Genomic DNA, 18516 nt, shown 5'->3' on the forward strand with positions numbered 1-18516 from the left:
TATTAAGTATTGTGCAATAGCAAGAAATTTTCAATTGCACAGTATTCAGCAATAGCAAGAAATCTTCAATTGCACTGTATTGCGCAATAGCAAGAAATCTTCAATTGCACAGTATTGTGCAATAGCAAATATTTTCAATTGCACAGTATTGTGCAATAGCAAGAAATATCTAATTGCACAATATTGTGCAATAGCAAGAAATTTTCAATTGGAGCTATCTTTCTTTGTCCAGAATAGTAGTTGAATCAACTTAAATCATTGTTTTATACAATATACAATGTTTTATTCACTTTTACTACCAACTGATAAATTAAAACAATCTTTACCATTCAGTGATAACAAGCACTTTATTTTACATTTTAATATTTTATGATGTATTTGAATGAGTAGTTATTGTTGCAAACTCCATTAGAAATTTGAATTGAGATCAGTTTTGGAAAAAGGAAAGGGGGTTGTGGAAAAAAAATTGAGGGAGGGGGTTTAATTTTTCTCATTTCAGATTTCATAAATAAAAAGAAAATTTCTTCAAACATTTTTTTGAGAGGATTAATATTCAACAGCATAGTGAATTGCTCAAAGGCATAAAAAATATTTTAAGTTCATTAGACCACATTCATTCTGTGTCAGAAACCTATGCTGTGTCAACTATTTAATCACAATCCAAATTTAGAGCTGAATCCAGCTTGAATGTTGTGTCCATACTTGCCTCAACCGTTCAGGGTTCAACCTCTGCGGTCGTATAAAGCTGCGCCGTGCGGAGCATCTGGTTTAGTAATATTTTTTAAAAATAAGTATGCTTAATGATTCTAAATTATCATTTATTTTTCATTAAGGATTTTAATCTAATCATTCAAATATTTGTTTATAACAGATATAAGAAGATGTCAGCATATTGCCCGTAGGCACTGGGTGAGATAGCATGTGAGAGCACGTCATAATAAATTTCGATAAATATCTTTTCATTTATGGACTTAAATGGATTGCATTTTGCTAATCTCCTTTGATTACAAAAACAAATCGATTTCCTTTTCGGTTCTTTTCGGTCATTGTCGGTTCTTTTTAGTCCTTTTCGGTTCTTTTCTGTAAATCGTCGCTCTTTTCTGTAAGTCGTCGGACCCTGTCCTACTATTCATTTGCATGTGAACAAATCATTATCGATGTTTCTTATCTTATTTTGACCTCAAAAATAGCAGAATGGGGTAAAACTATTAAGAAACTTTGATCCTCAACGCTCTATTTCGTACTTTATTTGCACAGGCACTTGTCTCAGAAAAAAATTTCCTATATACCTTATTATATATAACACAAGGTACTTAACTTGCATTTTAGAAAAAATGTCAGGTGGTGACGAAGTTCCGTTATATGCCGCTTTAAAGGCTGTCAACCCCGCTAAAACTTGTTATATCGTAAATCTAAATTGATTTATCTTTGCAATGGTGTATAACATACTTACATTTGTTGTCGGAATCATCCGTAGCAATCCTACCAAAGTATGTCAATCGTAATAATTTTGCAAATCGCTGAAGAATTGGCAATAAACGCGTCACGTCTCCTTGTATATCTCGGTTTCCGATTCTATGGAAAGTCTAAATGATTCTCGGAGTTATCTGATCTTGTTTCATTTCATACGTAAAGTCAAGAGAGAGTCTGCAAGACATTGACGTCATGGGAAAATTTGTAACTTATCAGACATACCACAAACAACACTTGTTAGATTTTTTTCACGGTATATTATACAATTTTACTAACTGTATGATAAGTTCTATTCATACGAAAACTAACAGTTTTTTTTAAAACAATTTTTATAATAAATCATTTACTGCGGACGTGTATTGCCAATTCTTCAGCGGTTTGCAAAATTATTACGATTGACATACTTTGGTAGGATTGCTACGGATGATTCCGACAACAAATGTAGGCATGTTATACACCATTGTAAAGATAAATCAATTTAGATTTACGATATAACAAGTTTTAGCGGGGTTGACAGCCTTTAAAGCGGCATATAACGGAACTTCGTCACCACCTGACATTTTTTTTCTAAAATGCAAGTTAAGTACCTTGTGTTATAATAAGGTATATATAGGAAATTTTTTTTCTGAAACAAGTGCCTGTGTTTATTTGGCCATTTTATACGACCGCAAAAAAATAAATTTGGAATCCTATATTTGTATGATTTCATCCTCGTCCGAAGACACATTGGACTCGGAATAATAACTTAAGTTTAAGGGAATAGATCTTTATGAAATTTTGTCAGAAGGTTTCATACCACAAAGGGAAGGTTGGGATTGATTTTGGGGATGATGATCGCAACCGTTAATGCATCTATTTTATGTAAGAAAAAAATGATCACAATCTTGATTCAGACAGTATCAGGCATAAATATTGCGTCCAAATTTGCCACAACTGTTAAGGTTCGACCTCTGCAGTTGTATCAGGCTGCGCTCAACGAAGCATTGTATAAACAATTATAATTGATTCGAGCGTCACTGATGAGTCTTTTGTAGACGAAACGCGCTTCTGGCGCATATACAAAATTTTAGTCCTGGTATCTATGATGAGTTTATTTTTAACCATACATACCATGCAGATTATTATTTCACTATTTTACTTTCATTAATGATTGAACAAAAAAAAAATCATAATTTAATTTTTTAGTGTATCTCGCAGCCTGTGTCCCTTTAAGTGTAAGAATCTCTATGACAGTTAATCAAAAGGTTCAATACAAAAAAAGGAAAGTTGGGATTGATTTTGGGGTTATGGTGCCAACTGTTTAGGAGTGAGGGGCAGATAGGCGCCATAAACAAGCATTTTTTTTCTAGTTTTAGGACAATAACATTTTAAAATTCTGAAATTGTACCACAAGGTTCAATACCACAAATAGAAAGATGGGATTCATTTTTAGCTCACCTGGCCCAAAGGTCCAAGTGAGCTTTTCTCATCACTTGGCGTCCGTCGTCCGTCGATCGTCGTCGTCTGTCGTCGTCGTTAACTTTTACAAAAATCTTCTCCATTGAAACTACTGGGCCAAATTAAACAAACTTGGCCACAATCATTATTGGGGTATCTAGTTTTAAAAATGTGTCCGGTGACCAGGCCAACCAACCAAGATAGCCGCCATGGCTAAAAATAGAACATAGGGGTAAAATGTAGATTTTGGCTTATAACTCTAAAACCAAAGCATTTAGAACAAATCTGACATAGGGTAAAAGTTTATCAAGTGAACATCTATCTGCCCTGAAATTTTCAGATGAATTGGACAACAGGTTGTTGGGTTGCTGCCCCCCAATTGGTAATTTTAAGGAAATTTTTCAGTTTTTGGTTATTATCTTGAATACTATTATAGATAGAGATAAACTGTTAACAGCAATAATTTTTTAGCAATGTAAGATCTACATATAAGTCTACATGTTTAAAATGTTCAGTTGACCTCTTAAAGAGTTATTGCCCTTTATAGTCATTTTTTACCAATTTCGTAAATTTTTGTAATATTTTACAAAAATCTTCTCCTCTGAAACTACTAGGCCAAATTTAACCAAACTTAGCGACAATCATTATTAGGGTATCTTGTTTAAAAAAATGTGTGCGGTGACCCAGCCAACCAACCAAGATGGCCGCCATGGCTAAAAATAGAACATAGGGGTAAAATGTAGATTTTGGCTTATAACTCTGAAACCAAAGCATTTAGAGCAAATCTGACATGGGGTTACATTGTTTAAAATCAATATTAATCTGCCCTGAAATTTTCAGATGAATTGGACAACAGGTTGTTGGGTTGCTGACCACCAATTGGTAATTTTTAAAGAAATTTTGCCGTTTATGGTTATTAACCTAAATACTAGTATAGCTAGAGATAAACTGTAAACAGCAATAATGTTCAGCAAAGGCAGATCTACAAATAAGTCAACATGACCAAAATGGTCAGTTGACCCCTTAAGGAGTTATTGTCCTTTATTGTCAATTTTTAACAATTTTCATTAATTTGGTAAATTTTTGTAAATGTTTACAAAATATTTTCCTCTGTAACTAAAGGGCCAAGTTTATTATAGATAGAGAAAAATTGTAAGAAGCAAGAATGTTCAGGAAAGTAAGATCTACAAACACATCACCATCATCAAAACACAATTTTGTCATGAATCCATTTGTGTCCTTTGTTTAATACATATATGCACTGTTGGTGACCTTCTGCTGTTGTTTTTTTCTATGGTCGGGTTGTTGTCTCTTTGGCACATTCCCCATTTCCATTCTCAATTTTACATTGACCAAGGTGAGCGACACAGGCTCTTAAGAGCCTCTAGTTATGGTAATTGCCCAAACCGTTCAGGAATTAGGAGCCATAAAGGGTCTTAAACAAACATTTTTCTGGTTTTAATATAATAAGTTGTGGTAAAGTGTAGTGATGTCCACTAGATCGCACCACATTTGAAAATAGATAAATCTTCAAATCTAATTTAGATGAAAAGTGGGGATTATTTTTTTATGGGAGAGGGCAATTTTTTCCCCTCTAGATTCAAGTAATTAAAAAGATTTTTTTGTTAAAAGGGGAGAAGGGGGGGGGGGATAAAAAAATTGGGGTCACAATTTTTGCTAATTCTTTGTATATAGTCTGAACACAGATTTACTTAGTATTGCGTTATAGCACATTGTATTTGCAAAAAGCAAGAAGTCTTCAATTGAATATAAATTCAAATCATATTACCAATTTTTAGTTATCTCTCTGTGTCAGAAACCTATTATGTGTCAAATACTTAATTACAATCCAAATTCAGAGCTGTATCAAGCTTGCATATTGTGTCCATTATTAAAGGACCGCAAAAATATTTTGCGTTCGTATATTGGTATCACGTCGTCGTCGTCGTCAGTGTCGTCCGAAGACACTTAGTTTCCGGACAATAACTTTAGTTTAAGTGGTTGGACCCCTATGAAATTTAAACACAAGGTTTGAAACCACAAAAGAAAGGTTGAGATTGATTTTGGGGGTATGGTCCCAACAGTTTAGGAACAAGGGGCCACAAAGGTGTCAAAATAAGTATGTTTCTAGTTTACAGACAATAACTTGCGTGTAAGTGCATGGATCTTTCTGAAATTGTACCACAAGGAAGGTTAGGATTGATTTTGGGGGTTATGGCCCAAAGTGTTTATGAATTAGGGACCAAAGGGGACCAAAAACAATACTTTTCTAATACTTTGTATAAATTGCTTATTTCTTGACCAATTTCAATGGGGGTTTTATTCTTGAATTCTTGGGGTTCTTAAATATGCTGAATCTAACAGTGTATTAAGTTTTTGGAATTTGGTCACCGTTTTTAAATTGGTCCACATGAGGTCCAAAGAGTCTAAAATTAAACTTTGTTTGATTTCATAAAAAAATGAATTATTTGGGTTATTTGTACGAAAGCGAGAAGGGTCATTCAAAATTCAAAATTCAAAATTCATAATTCATAATTCATAATTCAAAACTCACAATTCTCACATCAAGAATTCCGATTCCCGCCGTTTCTTTGTCACGTGGTCTCTGTGCCTCAACTTACTTCGGTGAAAGATAGCTCTGGTTTAGATGGAAGTATTTATTATAATATTAAGAAATGTATACTAATTTATTAATTGAAGTAATGAATAATAATTAGAAAAAGGCTAAACAAAATTAGCTAACAATTTTGTCGCAATTACAAAAAAAAAAAAATAGGATGAATAGGACTCTTTGAAAAACGGTTTCCACTCAACAACTACAACTATTAAGTTTAAATAAAAGAAACGGGAGCATTTTTGGTCAAATATATAAAAAAAATAAACTTTTTTAGCATTGGAATATTTTATTTTTTTGTAAATATTTACCTCTAGTTCATTTGCTTTATAACTGTTTATTTGTGTACAGAGAAAACTAATGACGCAAGGCTTATTAGACAAATGGCTAGTTTTATTATCTGCAGCTAATTTAAAAGTTGAACTGTCAGATCATGGAAGTACTATTTGAATATTACTTCCATGGTCAGATTAATTAAGACAAGTAACGATGTCTTGGGGTGTAGGGTAATAAAAATTAGTTAGGCCTATTTGTTTTGTCTAGAGCGAAAGTAATTAAACTCTATGATAAAGGTCAGTTGGTCAAGATACTTGCTGTGGTACCGTCACGACTGTAATGATTTTCCTTGAATGTTTAAATCAGTAAAGATACTGAAGAACTTGGTTTTTAAAGTTTATATGTTTAAACTTTGTAGCTAGCTTTGTCAATATATCTGAAGTAATTAGATATAGGAAGATGTGGTATGAGTGCCAATGAGACAACTCTCCATCCAAATAACAATTTATAAAAGTAAACCCTTATAGGTCAAGGTACGGCCTTCAACACGGAGCCTTGTCTCACACCGACCAACAAGCTACAAAGGGCACCAACATTACTAGTGTAAAACCAATCAAACGGGAAAACCAACGGTCTAATCTATATAAAAAAAAGAGAACGGGAAACACGTATAAATTACATAAACAAACGACAACGACTGTACAGACAGGACAGCTGGTGCAAACATTTAACATTAATGTACATTTGTGAATAAACTTGTAAATAGATAACGTATTATTTAGTTCAGTATGGTTATGTCCGTCCGTCTGTGTCGGTGTCGTTCCTCCCCTCTGTCACGTTACAATATTGAATCTATTTCTTCTATGCAATGGAAAAGTTTTATCTCGGTTTCAATAAGTTATTGCAAGGTCATTTCTCATGAAATCTCCTTTCTGTTTCAGCATTTCTTTCCTATAAATTTGTGCTTGCCATACCGGAACTATTGCTTATTAGATTTTATTTCAAGTTCATTCACCTCTCGAGCAGTGTGTTGCCGACGCAATACAATTTGCATCTCCTTTCTCAAGAAAATTGAGGTGAACAGTCGACCTGGCGTAGAGTTCAATATTGATTGCATTTAGTTTAAGAACAATTTGTTTATGTGAATCTAATCAATGAATTCATTTTTAGCTTATTGACCTTGAAGGTCAAGTTCAAGTGGGCATTTCTCATCATTTGGATCTGTCCTCGTCGTCTGTTAACTTTTACAAAAATCATCTCCTATGAAACTACTGGGCAAATTCAAAACAAACTTGGCCACACTCATCATTGGGGTATCTAGTTTAAAAATGTGTCCGACGACCCTGCCTGCCAATCAACAGGTCCACACTTGCCACAACTTCTCAGGGTTCGACATCTTTGGTCGTATCAGGCTGCGCTCAGCGAAGCATTTTATTATATATGTGTAACAGCGTACGCCCAAACATGTCTAGTTTGCTGATCATTTTATTTGAAAATGAAAAATCCTTAGAAAGATATGATAGTTGCTTACTTAAAGTCCAGAGGTAAATGTTTCATGTTATATTCCGGAATAAAACGAATTAACCATTAATACAATGTGAAGGTTTCTATAACTCGGGCTTTTAGATTTTCACTACGTCCGGATTTCTTGTAAAGTGCCTGATGTCTTAAATAGAATGAGACTGAATGATCGGTAGGATATAAAGTAAAATAAAGGATATGGAATATAAATCTATGACAAAAATCAGTTCATGCACAGCAAAACCGAACAAATATGTGCGTCAAGAGCGCATGTATACGCCCGACACTTTCTCAAATAATAAATTAATCAATGTCATATCAGAAATTTATTTAAAAAAAAACTAAAAGGGGGCTATTTCAATAGATACAAACCAGTCTCCAAAGTGTCATGAAGACTGCTCAAAGCATTTTGAGTTATTATTAGAAAATTGGAAAAGTCTCCTTTTTTGATAAATAAAACCCCATAACGGAATAGCATAATAGACGGTCCTGATGTCCACTCTGGTGCAATATTGTTAAGCCCTTTCTTAACAAACGTGTGAAACAGAAGCGTAAACAATCACAATGCAATGGATCCGATTCATCATATTTACCAGAATATCGTAAATCTTTGAAAATTGCCATCCACCTATCGTTAAACTGTTTTGTAAGAATACTCCACCAGAACCCAATTCTTTGATTATGACAACTTTTGCCAAAAATAAAGCTTTTTTAGCCAATTCAACAATCGTTATCGCTTAAACGAAAATAAGTTTGAAGGAAGCTGACAACCTGATTCTCTGTCCCAAGATCGGTTCTTATAATTTTTGGTGTTACTTTCATTCTCTGAAGGCAGTTGAGATAGTACGAAGCTATGATATAGGGATTTTTGTTTGATACCCTACTTCCAACCATAAGATACGTCGAGAGAACCCATCAATACAACCGTGAATAGCAAAGCCGTATGGCTTTAACTTGCCATTGCCGTCGATATGCCACATAAAGTTAGGACGTAGTGCCGCCAAATTAATCTCTGTTTCTTTCTTCTATCTACACTTTCTGAATCAATGATTTTCAGAGCTGTCATGACAACATCCCGCTTCACATTTAGACCGTGACTTATTTTTAACTTTTTCCACATGGATCTATATCCCAAACAAGACCTAAAATTTCTTTTTTTCTTTCAATATCGCAGATACCAGATCTTTCAAATTACTGTTCATGGTACGACGTTTAAGATTTAACCGTCTTAAAAGTCTTTTAATCGTTGCAATGCTGAGTAAATTGCGTGACCGACTGCAAGTGCATTTGTTATTTCCAGATTTGTGTAGCCTCTATCACAAGTTCCTCTCTCGAGTAAATCGTATCGTCCTTAAGGGGGTGTATGTCCATAAAGACTGCATTCATGTTTAAGAACAGTGAACAGAAGAAGAAAATCTGAAATTTATATATAAGGGGGGGGGGGGGGGTAGGAGGGGTCTCGATCCCGAAATCCCGGGCGTAAAACATGAGATCCCGAGATCCCGTATTTAAAAGAATAGGTCCAGTAAGACCCCTTTTTGGCCCAAAAATATAGCAGTTTTACAAAATTGTTATATATGTAAACGTTTAGTTATTAATTTGAAAGTAGAATGTTTCTGCTACATAAATATGGACTGTTTTTGACAATACAAGGCACATATATCGGGTACTATCATCATTAAGGTGGCACCCTTCAGATATAGCAATTTTTTTTTCCCCATTAAATTTTTCTCAAAATTTGCCTACATATACTATGCAATGGCCTCTATAAAAATTTGAGTTAAAAATAGTATGTCACCAGACTCGTTTCCATGGTAACGGTCACCAAAGTTGGTACATTACGAGTATGCATAAATACATACCTGATGTAGAAACTCTGGATTTTTTCAAGCATTTGAAAGTATTTTGAAAGGTTTGTTCTTCATTTATTACAAAATGATTATTAAAAATGTAAATAAAACAAAAGTAATGGCAGTTTTATTCATATTCATTAATTTCGGCTCCAATTTCATTAACACTGCTGCACACAAAAAACACAAATTTTGTTAAAAATTTCTATTTTTCTGAAATTTCCCAAAAAATGGTCCATTGAATATTTTTTTTAATTTAACACACGATGGTCATAACAATGAGCTTTAAAAAAATAAAATAAAAAATATGGGTCACCAGACTATTTTTTGACCGAAAAACGTGTTTGTGACCCCTAACGACACAGTGATCAACAGCAGTTATTTGTATATATTTTAAAATCGATGAAAAAAGTGTGACACATGTTGTCATGTCCTTTGTTAAACTTACACAGAATAATACAGTTTCAAAAGACAATGAAATGAAAGCATTTTTGTGTCTCTACGAACAACGGTTACCATGGCAACAGGACAAGAAGTTGGAAATCTTCACAATTTTAGCATTTGAGTGAAATTTTAGACATAAATGAAAGTGGCAGCATTTGTGTTCATTCTTAATATTCAAATGTAAGTTGTATTTGATGATGTATTAGATATATAAAGGTTGAGGATGAAAACGGATGCGGCTAATTTCATTTTTGACAAAAACAATCTGAAAAGTGACATTTTTGGCATATTTGATTTTTGATAGATTTTCCATATTTAAGCTTGATTCGGAGCGTTTTTAATGACTAAATCGGTTAGTCCTTGAACCAACTGAAAAAGACACTTCAGTGTTTAAAAAGTGTCAAAAATCTTTTGTCAGATGAACCTGAAATTTGAGGCCAAAATCGGCCCTTACTGGACCTACTCCTTAAAATCCCGACATCCCGAAATTAGAAAAAAAGAAATTCCGGATCCCGAAAGGGTCAACCTAAATCCCGAGCTTAAAAACACCCGATCCCGACGTCCCGAAAAAGGTTTGCCCCGCTCATATATCTATATATGTTACAGTGAATTTGAATAATCAGGGATTATGTAGAATCCCTGATTTTTCAGGGAATATGTAGAATCACTAAAATCATTAGTAATTATATAAAATCCCTGAAAATGACAAGTCTTAATTGAAAACAACGTTCAAACCTAGTATGATTGCGTTGGATAACAAGTGTGCACACGCTGAAATGTCTCGCCTTCTTTACTGATCATTGATATTATGTTGATAGTCCTAAATCTAAAGCTTTATTACAACTGTCACATAAACTTAACCAAGAAAACTAAACATTTACTAATGAACCATGAAAATGAGGCCATGGTCAGATGAACCATACCAGGCAGGCATGTACAGCATACAATTCCTCCATACAACAAATATAGTTGACCTATTGCTTATAGTTTGTGAAAAACAGACCAAAACACAAAAACTTTACACTGAGCAATGAACCATGAAAATGAGGTCAAGGTCAAATAAAACCTACGTGACTGACATATAGATCATACAATATTTGCATACACAAAATATAGTTGACCTTTTGCAATTAGTATTAGAAAAAAGACCAAAACTCAAAAACTTATCTTTGACCACTGCACCATGAAAATGAGGTCAAGGTCAGATAACACCTGCCAGCTAGACATGTTCACCTTACAATCATTCCATACACCAAATATAGTAGACCTATTGCTTATAGTATCTGAAATTTGGACTTGACCATCCAAACTTAACCTTGTTCACTTATCCATGAAATGAGGTCGAGGTCCAGTGAAAACTGTCTGACGGGCATGAGGACCTTGCAAGGTACGCACATACCAAAAAAAGTTATTATAAGAGAGAATTCAACATTAAAAAATTAAAAAAAAATTATCTTTTTTTTTCTAAGTAATCACTGAACCATGAAAATGAGGTCAATGACATTGGACATGAAACTGACTGTTACTTCGCCGACGCCGCCGCCCGATCACTATTTCTATGTCGAGCTTTCTGCGACAAAAGTCGCAGGCTCGACAAAAACTGCAATTTTTATACGTGTGCATGTAAAACAAATTTCTTTGTAGAGGGGTCTAAATACAGCACAAAACTACATTTATTTCATACAGCATACACATGATTTCGAATACAAAAAAAAACATAATTCTAAACGTTTTTAAGTATTAAGGAAATCTTATTTCAGGAATTGCATAATATAATTAAAGTTGACCTACCCTCATAGCTAGCTACTTTTGCACGTTTTTCAATAAATTAATTTCCAAAGTATAATATGTTAATTTAAAGTTTATATGGGACAAACAAAAGGGGATATGTCATTTAACAAACATTGCTCGAGTGATTCTTCTTGACCCGAACGACGTATGAGTTTGTGTTAATGGGTCATACCGACCGTGCAGATAAAATGATATACATGTACCGTATACCGATTGAGTTGACCAATCAGTGGAACAAGTGCATGTTTTAATGCATGAGCATGTTCTAATGCATGACGCCACCAATTTACACGAACGTATTTGAAATATTAAGACGGCATTCAATACACAGCTCCTAGAAAAGTTTTTTGTAGCGGAAATAATGGGGGGATATGCCTTTCAGTAGTTAAATGTTGCATGGTTAATTTTGAATTATTCACTTTTCTTAGTTGAGGGGAGGGTTTCTACTAAACATGCATGTTCTACCCACACTTTATACTTGAATGTCTGTAGAAGTTTGATAGCGACTGAATAATGAATAAAGAATGTAAAAAAAAGTCATACGACATGTCATTATCCTCTGCTTTTTTTCTATATCTTTTAAAATTTCCGAGAATAAATAAAATAATTTGATTTAAGTAGGCAATGCGTTTACCGTTAAAATATTAGCAAATTAGCGAAGATCTTGTTGATTTCCACTCAGTTAAAGAATATTTATCTCAGATTAAAAATAATATTTAGGGTTACTTTAATATTCAATCTGCCGCTCTTTTTTTTTAACGTAATTTACGAAAAATGACAGAGACGGATTAAGGGGCAGGGTGCCCGCCCCTGTTTTTGTGGGGAAAACTTTGTTGATTATAAAGTGAATCAATGAAGCATGACTAACTTATTATAGTAGATGACTATCATGTGAGCTCATTATGTGAAGGCGTTTAGAAAAAAGTCCTTATTACTCTAATGAAGCATGACTAACTTATTATAGTAGATGACTATCATGTGAGCTCATTATGTGAAGGCGTTTAGAAAAAAGTCCTTATTACTCTTCGTTATAGAATGACAGAATGACGGAATGAAAGACAAGTGTAAATATATATTGCCCCGACCTAAGTCGATGGGACTATAGAATTATATGCCTACATGTATTAGATATAGTCGTTTAATTCTTATTTGAGTGACGTCATTCACGAAGCTATGCCACGACAAATCTGATTTACATAGCGGAAATAAAAATAATAATAAGGTTGCTCCATTGACGCCATTTTGCATATTCTGATCATACCGGAAACACGTGTTATGTTTTCGCAATAGTTATTTTTGAGTTTTGAGTTTTGAATTTTGAATTTTGAATTCTAAATTTTGAATTTTGAATGATCCTTCTCGGCTTTCGTATATTTGTTATGCCAAATCTAACCATGAATTTATATTTTTAATTTCGGATCCCGTTTTCAAGTTGGTCCAAATTGGGGGTTCAAAATCAAACTTTATTTGATTTTAACAAAAATTGTATATATGTCAGTAGTTCTTTGATATGCTAAATCTAACAATGTATTTAGATTTTTGATTTTTGGGCCCAGTTATCAAATTGGGCTACATGGAGGTCAGAAGGGTCCAAAATAAAAATTTGTTTGATTTCATCAAAAATCGAATTATTGGGCTTCTTTGATATGCTAACTGTGTTTTTAGATTTTAAGTTTTTGGTCCCGTTTTTCAAATTGGTCTTCATAAAGGTCCATATGTAGTTATTTAATATGCTAAATCTAACCATGTATTTAGATTTTTGATTTTTGGGCCCTGTTATCAAATTGGTCTACATGGAGGTCAAAAGGGTCCAAAATAAAACTTGTTTGATTTCATCAAAAATCAAATTCTTGGGATTCTTTGATATGCTGAATCAATCCGTGGCCATGTATTCAGATTTTAGATATTGGACCATAATAGGTAAAAAAAAATTGAAGTTCATTAAACCACATTCATTCTGTGTCAGAAAACCTATGCTGTGTCAACTATTTAATCACAATCCATATTCAGAGCTTTATCAAGCCACTTGCCACAACTGTTCAGGTTCGACCTCTGCGGTCGTATAAAGCTGCGCCTTGCGGAGCATTTGGTTGACCCATCTGTTCAGGGTTGAACCTCTGCGATCGTATACAGCTGCACTTTTGTAGAAGCTAATTAGATACAGTTTCCATGATGTCAAAGTCCAAAAAAAGTATTGCTAATTAGATATTGGAAGCTGAGTGCCAATGAGACAACTCTCCATACAAATAACAATTTATAAAAGTAAACCATTATAGGTCAAGTTACGGCCATCAACAGAGAGCCTTTGTTCACACCGAAAAAGTTCAGAAAAAATCATTCTTAAACTTAAAAGTTAATTCTTTTCAGAGTGAGTAAAAATATGAAAAAATGACTCTCTACAAAAAACTGATAATATGTAGGTATGAAGTAAAAAGTCTTTTGCAGGAATGCCAATTTTTTTCAAAATGAGAATATTGATAGTGTTTTGTTAACCACTAGACAAACTTTCTTTTGCACAGGATTTGTTCTTCATTGGACAATATGCAGCACCAGTAACATGTTTAAATGAGATGAGAGGATGGAATATAGCTGGTGTTACGACTGAATCAATGGCAACAGAAGCCGAGAAGTTTTATGAAATTGTCAAAGATTTAATGAAACAGGCTGTTCCAGATAAAGCACAATTCTGTGAATTTGTCTTTTATGATGGTATGTTTCTTACATTTAATCACCAAACTTTAAGAGGACTTTAGATTTGCATTGGCTCTGTCAGTCTGTCAAAAACAATATTGGCTTGCCAATCACAGTTTGGTGCTCTGCAATTGTTTCTTTAAAGTTGCAATCTTTTGAATAGATACGTATATACAAAATTTAGTCCTGGTATCTATGATGAGTTTATTTACCACTGGGTCGATGCCACTGCTGGTGGAGATTTATTTCCCCGAGGGTATCACCAGCCCAGTAGTCAGCACTTTTTGTGCTGACATGAATTATCATTGATATGGTTATATTTATAAATTAAATGTTTACAAAATTTTGAAATTTTTGAAAAACTAAGACTTTTCTACTTTAGGCATAGATAACCTTAGCTGTATTTGGCATAACTTTTATGAATTTTGGTCCTTAATGCTCTTCAACTTCGTACTTTTTTTGGCCTTTTTAACTGTTTTGGATTCGAGCGTCACTGATGAGTCTTTTGTAGACGAAACGCGCGTCTGGCGTATATACAAAATTTAGTCCTGGTAACTATGATGAGTTTATTTATATATATTATATAGTCATAAAAGAGTAATATTGTAAGTTAGAGGTTAGTTTTTTTTAAAGATTTTTTTTGATTTTTGTTACATATAAACATGGAAAGTTGGTTGATAATAGAAGTTTTCTGAGAGACTAATTGAATTCAATATATATGATTCCCATATCCAATGAGTAATAGGGCTCTGTCTTTGTCTACACATTATTATAATGAGAACATGTCTGCCTTTTAGGAATCACATGCAGACATTAGACATATACGATATTTGACTTATAATTAGGTTTTGATGTTAGGGTCACTTTTGCAATTATTGCAATATTGTAACGATATTTGACAGAATTAGAATTGATGATTAATATAACAACCGAGTAAAAAGATTAAAAAAATTATCATAGATTAATAAACACAAGTAAGGAAAGATAAGATAGAAGCATGCAAGGACCAAATATCTAGGTACCTAGTAAACAATCAATAAAAGAGTAAACTAACAGATCAAGAAAAACTACTGATTATAATTTCTCACAAAGTAAGATCTGGTGTAAGAATGCTCTTTCGAAATTGTTTGTATAATAGTGAAACTTTTTTTTAAACAAAGCACTGATGAGATTGAGTATTTTGTTTGGTTTTGGTAGGTGTTTGCTTTTGTGATAATGACAAATTTCTAGTTGATTTAGTCTTAAATAGTCATCGGGGTCATCACCAATCTCCTCCTGTGATGGGATACATACAAGGAAATCTGCATAGTGGAAATATAATTCCAATGTTGATATTTTTTTAAGATTCAGCTATCAGCTAAGTGTATTGTGTTTCAAAAGATTCGATTCTATCCAGTATTTGTAAAAAGGGTTGAATTTCTTAAGGCTAAGCATTCTCCTCTTTGGAGTTTCCTTTGTGGATAAATGCCTTTTTCTAAATTACTTATATAATTGATTTTCAAGTATTCTGTTTTGACAGTTTTGGTTAATGCAGACAGAGTGTTTTGATTTTGAATAGGCAAAGCGATAATACAATGGGCCGTTGAAATAACTTTGGTTTGGCATGAAACTTAGTTTTGCAAAGGTTCTGTTTAACAGTTTTCACTGTACTCAAAATAATAAAAAAAAAAAAATTATACAATTTCATTTGAATGATTATAACGTCATTAAAGGTAAAACTTAAGCTAAGTGACTGTCAAGTTTTTTTTTTTTTTGTTTTTTTTTGTTTTTTTTTGTTTTTTTGTTTTTTTATAAATTTGGCTTTTTTTTAGCCTGTTTTTGCTTTTATATTTTTAGATATTCATAATTCACTGGCAGAAATCATGGAGGGGAAGATAAGATTAGCAGAAATACAAAATGCTCAGTCTTAGACTATGGTTGATGAAAGGTATCATATCAGTTGTTTCAACTTGAAACATTAGACATCAAATTTGTGTATAATTTTAAATGATGTTTTATTTTTATACGACCGCAAAAAAAATTGCGGTCGTATAATGGTATGACGTTGGCGTCATCGTCGTTGTCGTCGTCGTCGTCGTCGTCCGAAGACACATTGGATTCGAACTATTACTTTAGTTTAAGTAAATAGAAATCTATGAAATTTAAACACAAGGTTTATGACCACAAAAGGAAGGTTGGGATTGATTTTGGGAGTTTTGGTCTCAACAGTTTAGGAATAAGGGTGCAAAAAAGGGCCCAAATAAGCATTTTTCTTTGTTTTTGCACCATAACTTTAGTATAAATTAATAGAAATCTATGAAATTTAAACACAAGGTTTATGTACAAAAAAGGAAGGTTGGGATCGATTTTGGGAGTTTTGGTCCCAAACGTTTAGGAATTAGGGGCCAAAAAGGGGCCCAAATAAGCATTTTTTTTGGTTTTCGCACCATAACTTTAGTATAAGTAAATAGAAATCTATGAAATTTAAACAGAAGGTTTATGACCATAAAAGCATAAAAGGAAGGTTGGGATTGATTTTGGGAGTTTTGGTCCCAACAGTTTAGGAAATAGGGCCCAAAGGGTCCAAAATAAACTTTGTTTGATTCATCAAAATTGAATAATTGGGAGTCTTTGATATGCCGAGTCTAACTGTATGTAGATTCTTAATTTTTGGTCCCGTTTTCAAATTGGTCTACATTAAGGTCCAAAGGGTCCAAATTAAACTTAGTTTGATTTTAACAAAAATTGAATTTTTGGGGTTCTTTGATATGCTGAATCTAAACATGTACTTAGATTTTTGATTATAGGCCCAGTTTTTAAGTTGGTCCAAATCGGGGTCCAAAATTTAACTTTGTTTGATTTCAACAAAAATTGAATATGTTGGGTTCTTTGATATATGCTGAATCTAACCATGTTTTTAGAATTTTGATATAGATTGGCCCGGTTATCAAATTGGTCCACATTGAGGTCTAAAGGGTCCAAAATTGAACTTTATTTGATTTCATGAAAAATTGAATTCTTGGGCTTGTTTGATATGCTGAATCTAACCATGTATTTAAATTTTGGATATTGGACCATAATAGGTAAATGTCAAATTAAAAAATTTTAAGTTTTTAAATTTAAATTCTTAAACCACATTCATTCTGTGTCAGAAACCTATGTTGTGTCAACTATTTAATCACAATCCAAATTCAGAGCTGTATCAAGCTTGAATGAGGTGTCCAACTGTTCAGAGTTCGAACTTTGCGGTCGTATAAAGCTGCGCCCTGCGGAGCATCTGGTTATGACATAATTTTATGAACCATCACAGCATTTGAAACATTGTTATTTATATATGAAATTAACATGAAGGTCTGCACGGATCTTCATTGTTATAAACTTCTACTGATTTCTTATTATTTTACTTTATACTTACTTTCAAGACAATTCCAGATGATATTTTTAAAACCAAACAGATACAGCCAAATGTCACAAATGAGTCTTTAACACAGTGAAAGATTCCTACACAGAGAGGAAGGCTTCAAATGGCCCCTTAACAAACAGGTGTCAAGGCTCCATATTGAAAACCGTACTTTGCCCTATAATGTTTTACTTTAACAAATAATTACTTAGATGGAGAGTTGTCTCATTGGCACTCATATCACATCTTCTTATATCTATATGTACTAGTTCTGCGAAATTGCACGTCACACTTAACCCCAAAACATAAAAATGAACAAGACTAACAAATGCCAGCTCCTGGCTTTAAACTTAGGACTTGACTCATGACTGTTTGTATTTGTCACTGGAAATACAAAACATTAGCTTTTTTCAGTCATGTCACATTAAATTTTCTCATATTGAACATCGTTCATTTTCTCCGTTCCATGAATATCAACATGGTGACACTTTCTGTCTAATTTAAGAATATTCCGCTTTACTTAAACAGTTAGCAAGCCGAAATATTTCAGGCAACTAATTTGATGCATGGTTTAGATGTTTTATATAACTGAAGTTCATGTATATGTATATATTTATGTTCAACTTGGTTATCTTCCCAAATGTATAAATGAAAATAAAAGATGATTTCTTGTATTGAGGGTTTTACTTTGTCAACTTCTTGGTTGCTGAAATTTTTACAAATCTTGTAAGTGTATAATATCTATAGTAGATTGAAATATAAATGTAGCAGTTTGTTGCTAGCATTTCAATTGAGCTGAACTCAAATAAAAATCTGCAATAACGAAGTTTTCTATTATCTTTTACAAAAGAAACTATATTTATATAATTGCCATATATGTATTTGTTTGATTCATTGAGCCTTTCCAAACGAAAGGTTCTCTGTAGCGTATACAAGTCACATAAAAAACTTTAAATTAAATTTCTCTTTTTTTTTCTTACCATTAAAAATTAGTGTCAGTGGAATCGAGCGTCACTGATGAGTCTTTTGTAGACGAAACG

The 18516-nt window shown here is 33.2% G+C and overlaps 1 protein-coding gene across 1 annotated transcript in view; it reads left to right on the forward strand.

Annotated features, from left to right (window-relative positions):
* LOC143068471 (uncharacterized) overlaps positions 1–18298 on the forward strand; it is a 59880-nt gene extending 41582 nt beyond the window's left edge. Inside the window, exons 11-12 of the mRNA XM_076242564.1 lie at positions 13926–14115; positions 15934–18298. Coding sequence (XP_076098679.1) covers positions 13926–14115; positions 15934–16007 — 264 coding nt within the window. The 3' untranslated portion in view covers positions 16008–18298. The remainder of the gene's footprint in view (positions 1–13925; positions 14116–15933) is intronic.
* The last annotated feature ends 218 nt before the right edge of the window (positions 18299–18516 follow it).

This window comes from Mytilus galloprovincialis, chromosome 3, assembly GCF_965363235.1.
Source record: "Mytilus galloprovincialis chromosome 3, xbMytGall1.hap1.1, whole genome shotgun sequence".
NCBI lineage: Eukaryota > Metazoa > Mollusca > Bivalvia > Mytilida > Mytilidae > Mytilus > Mytilus galloprovincialis.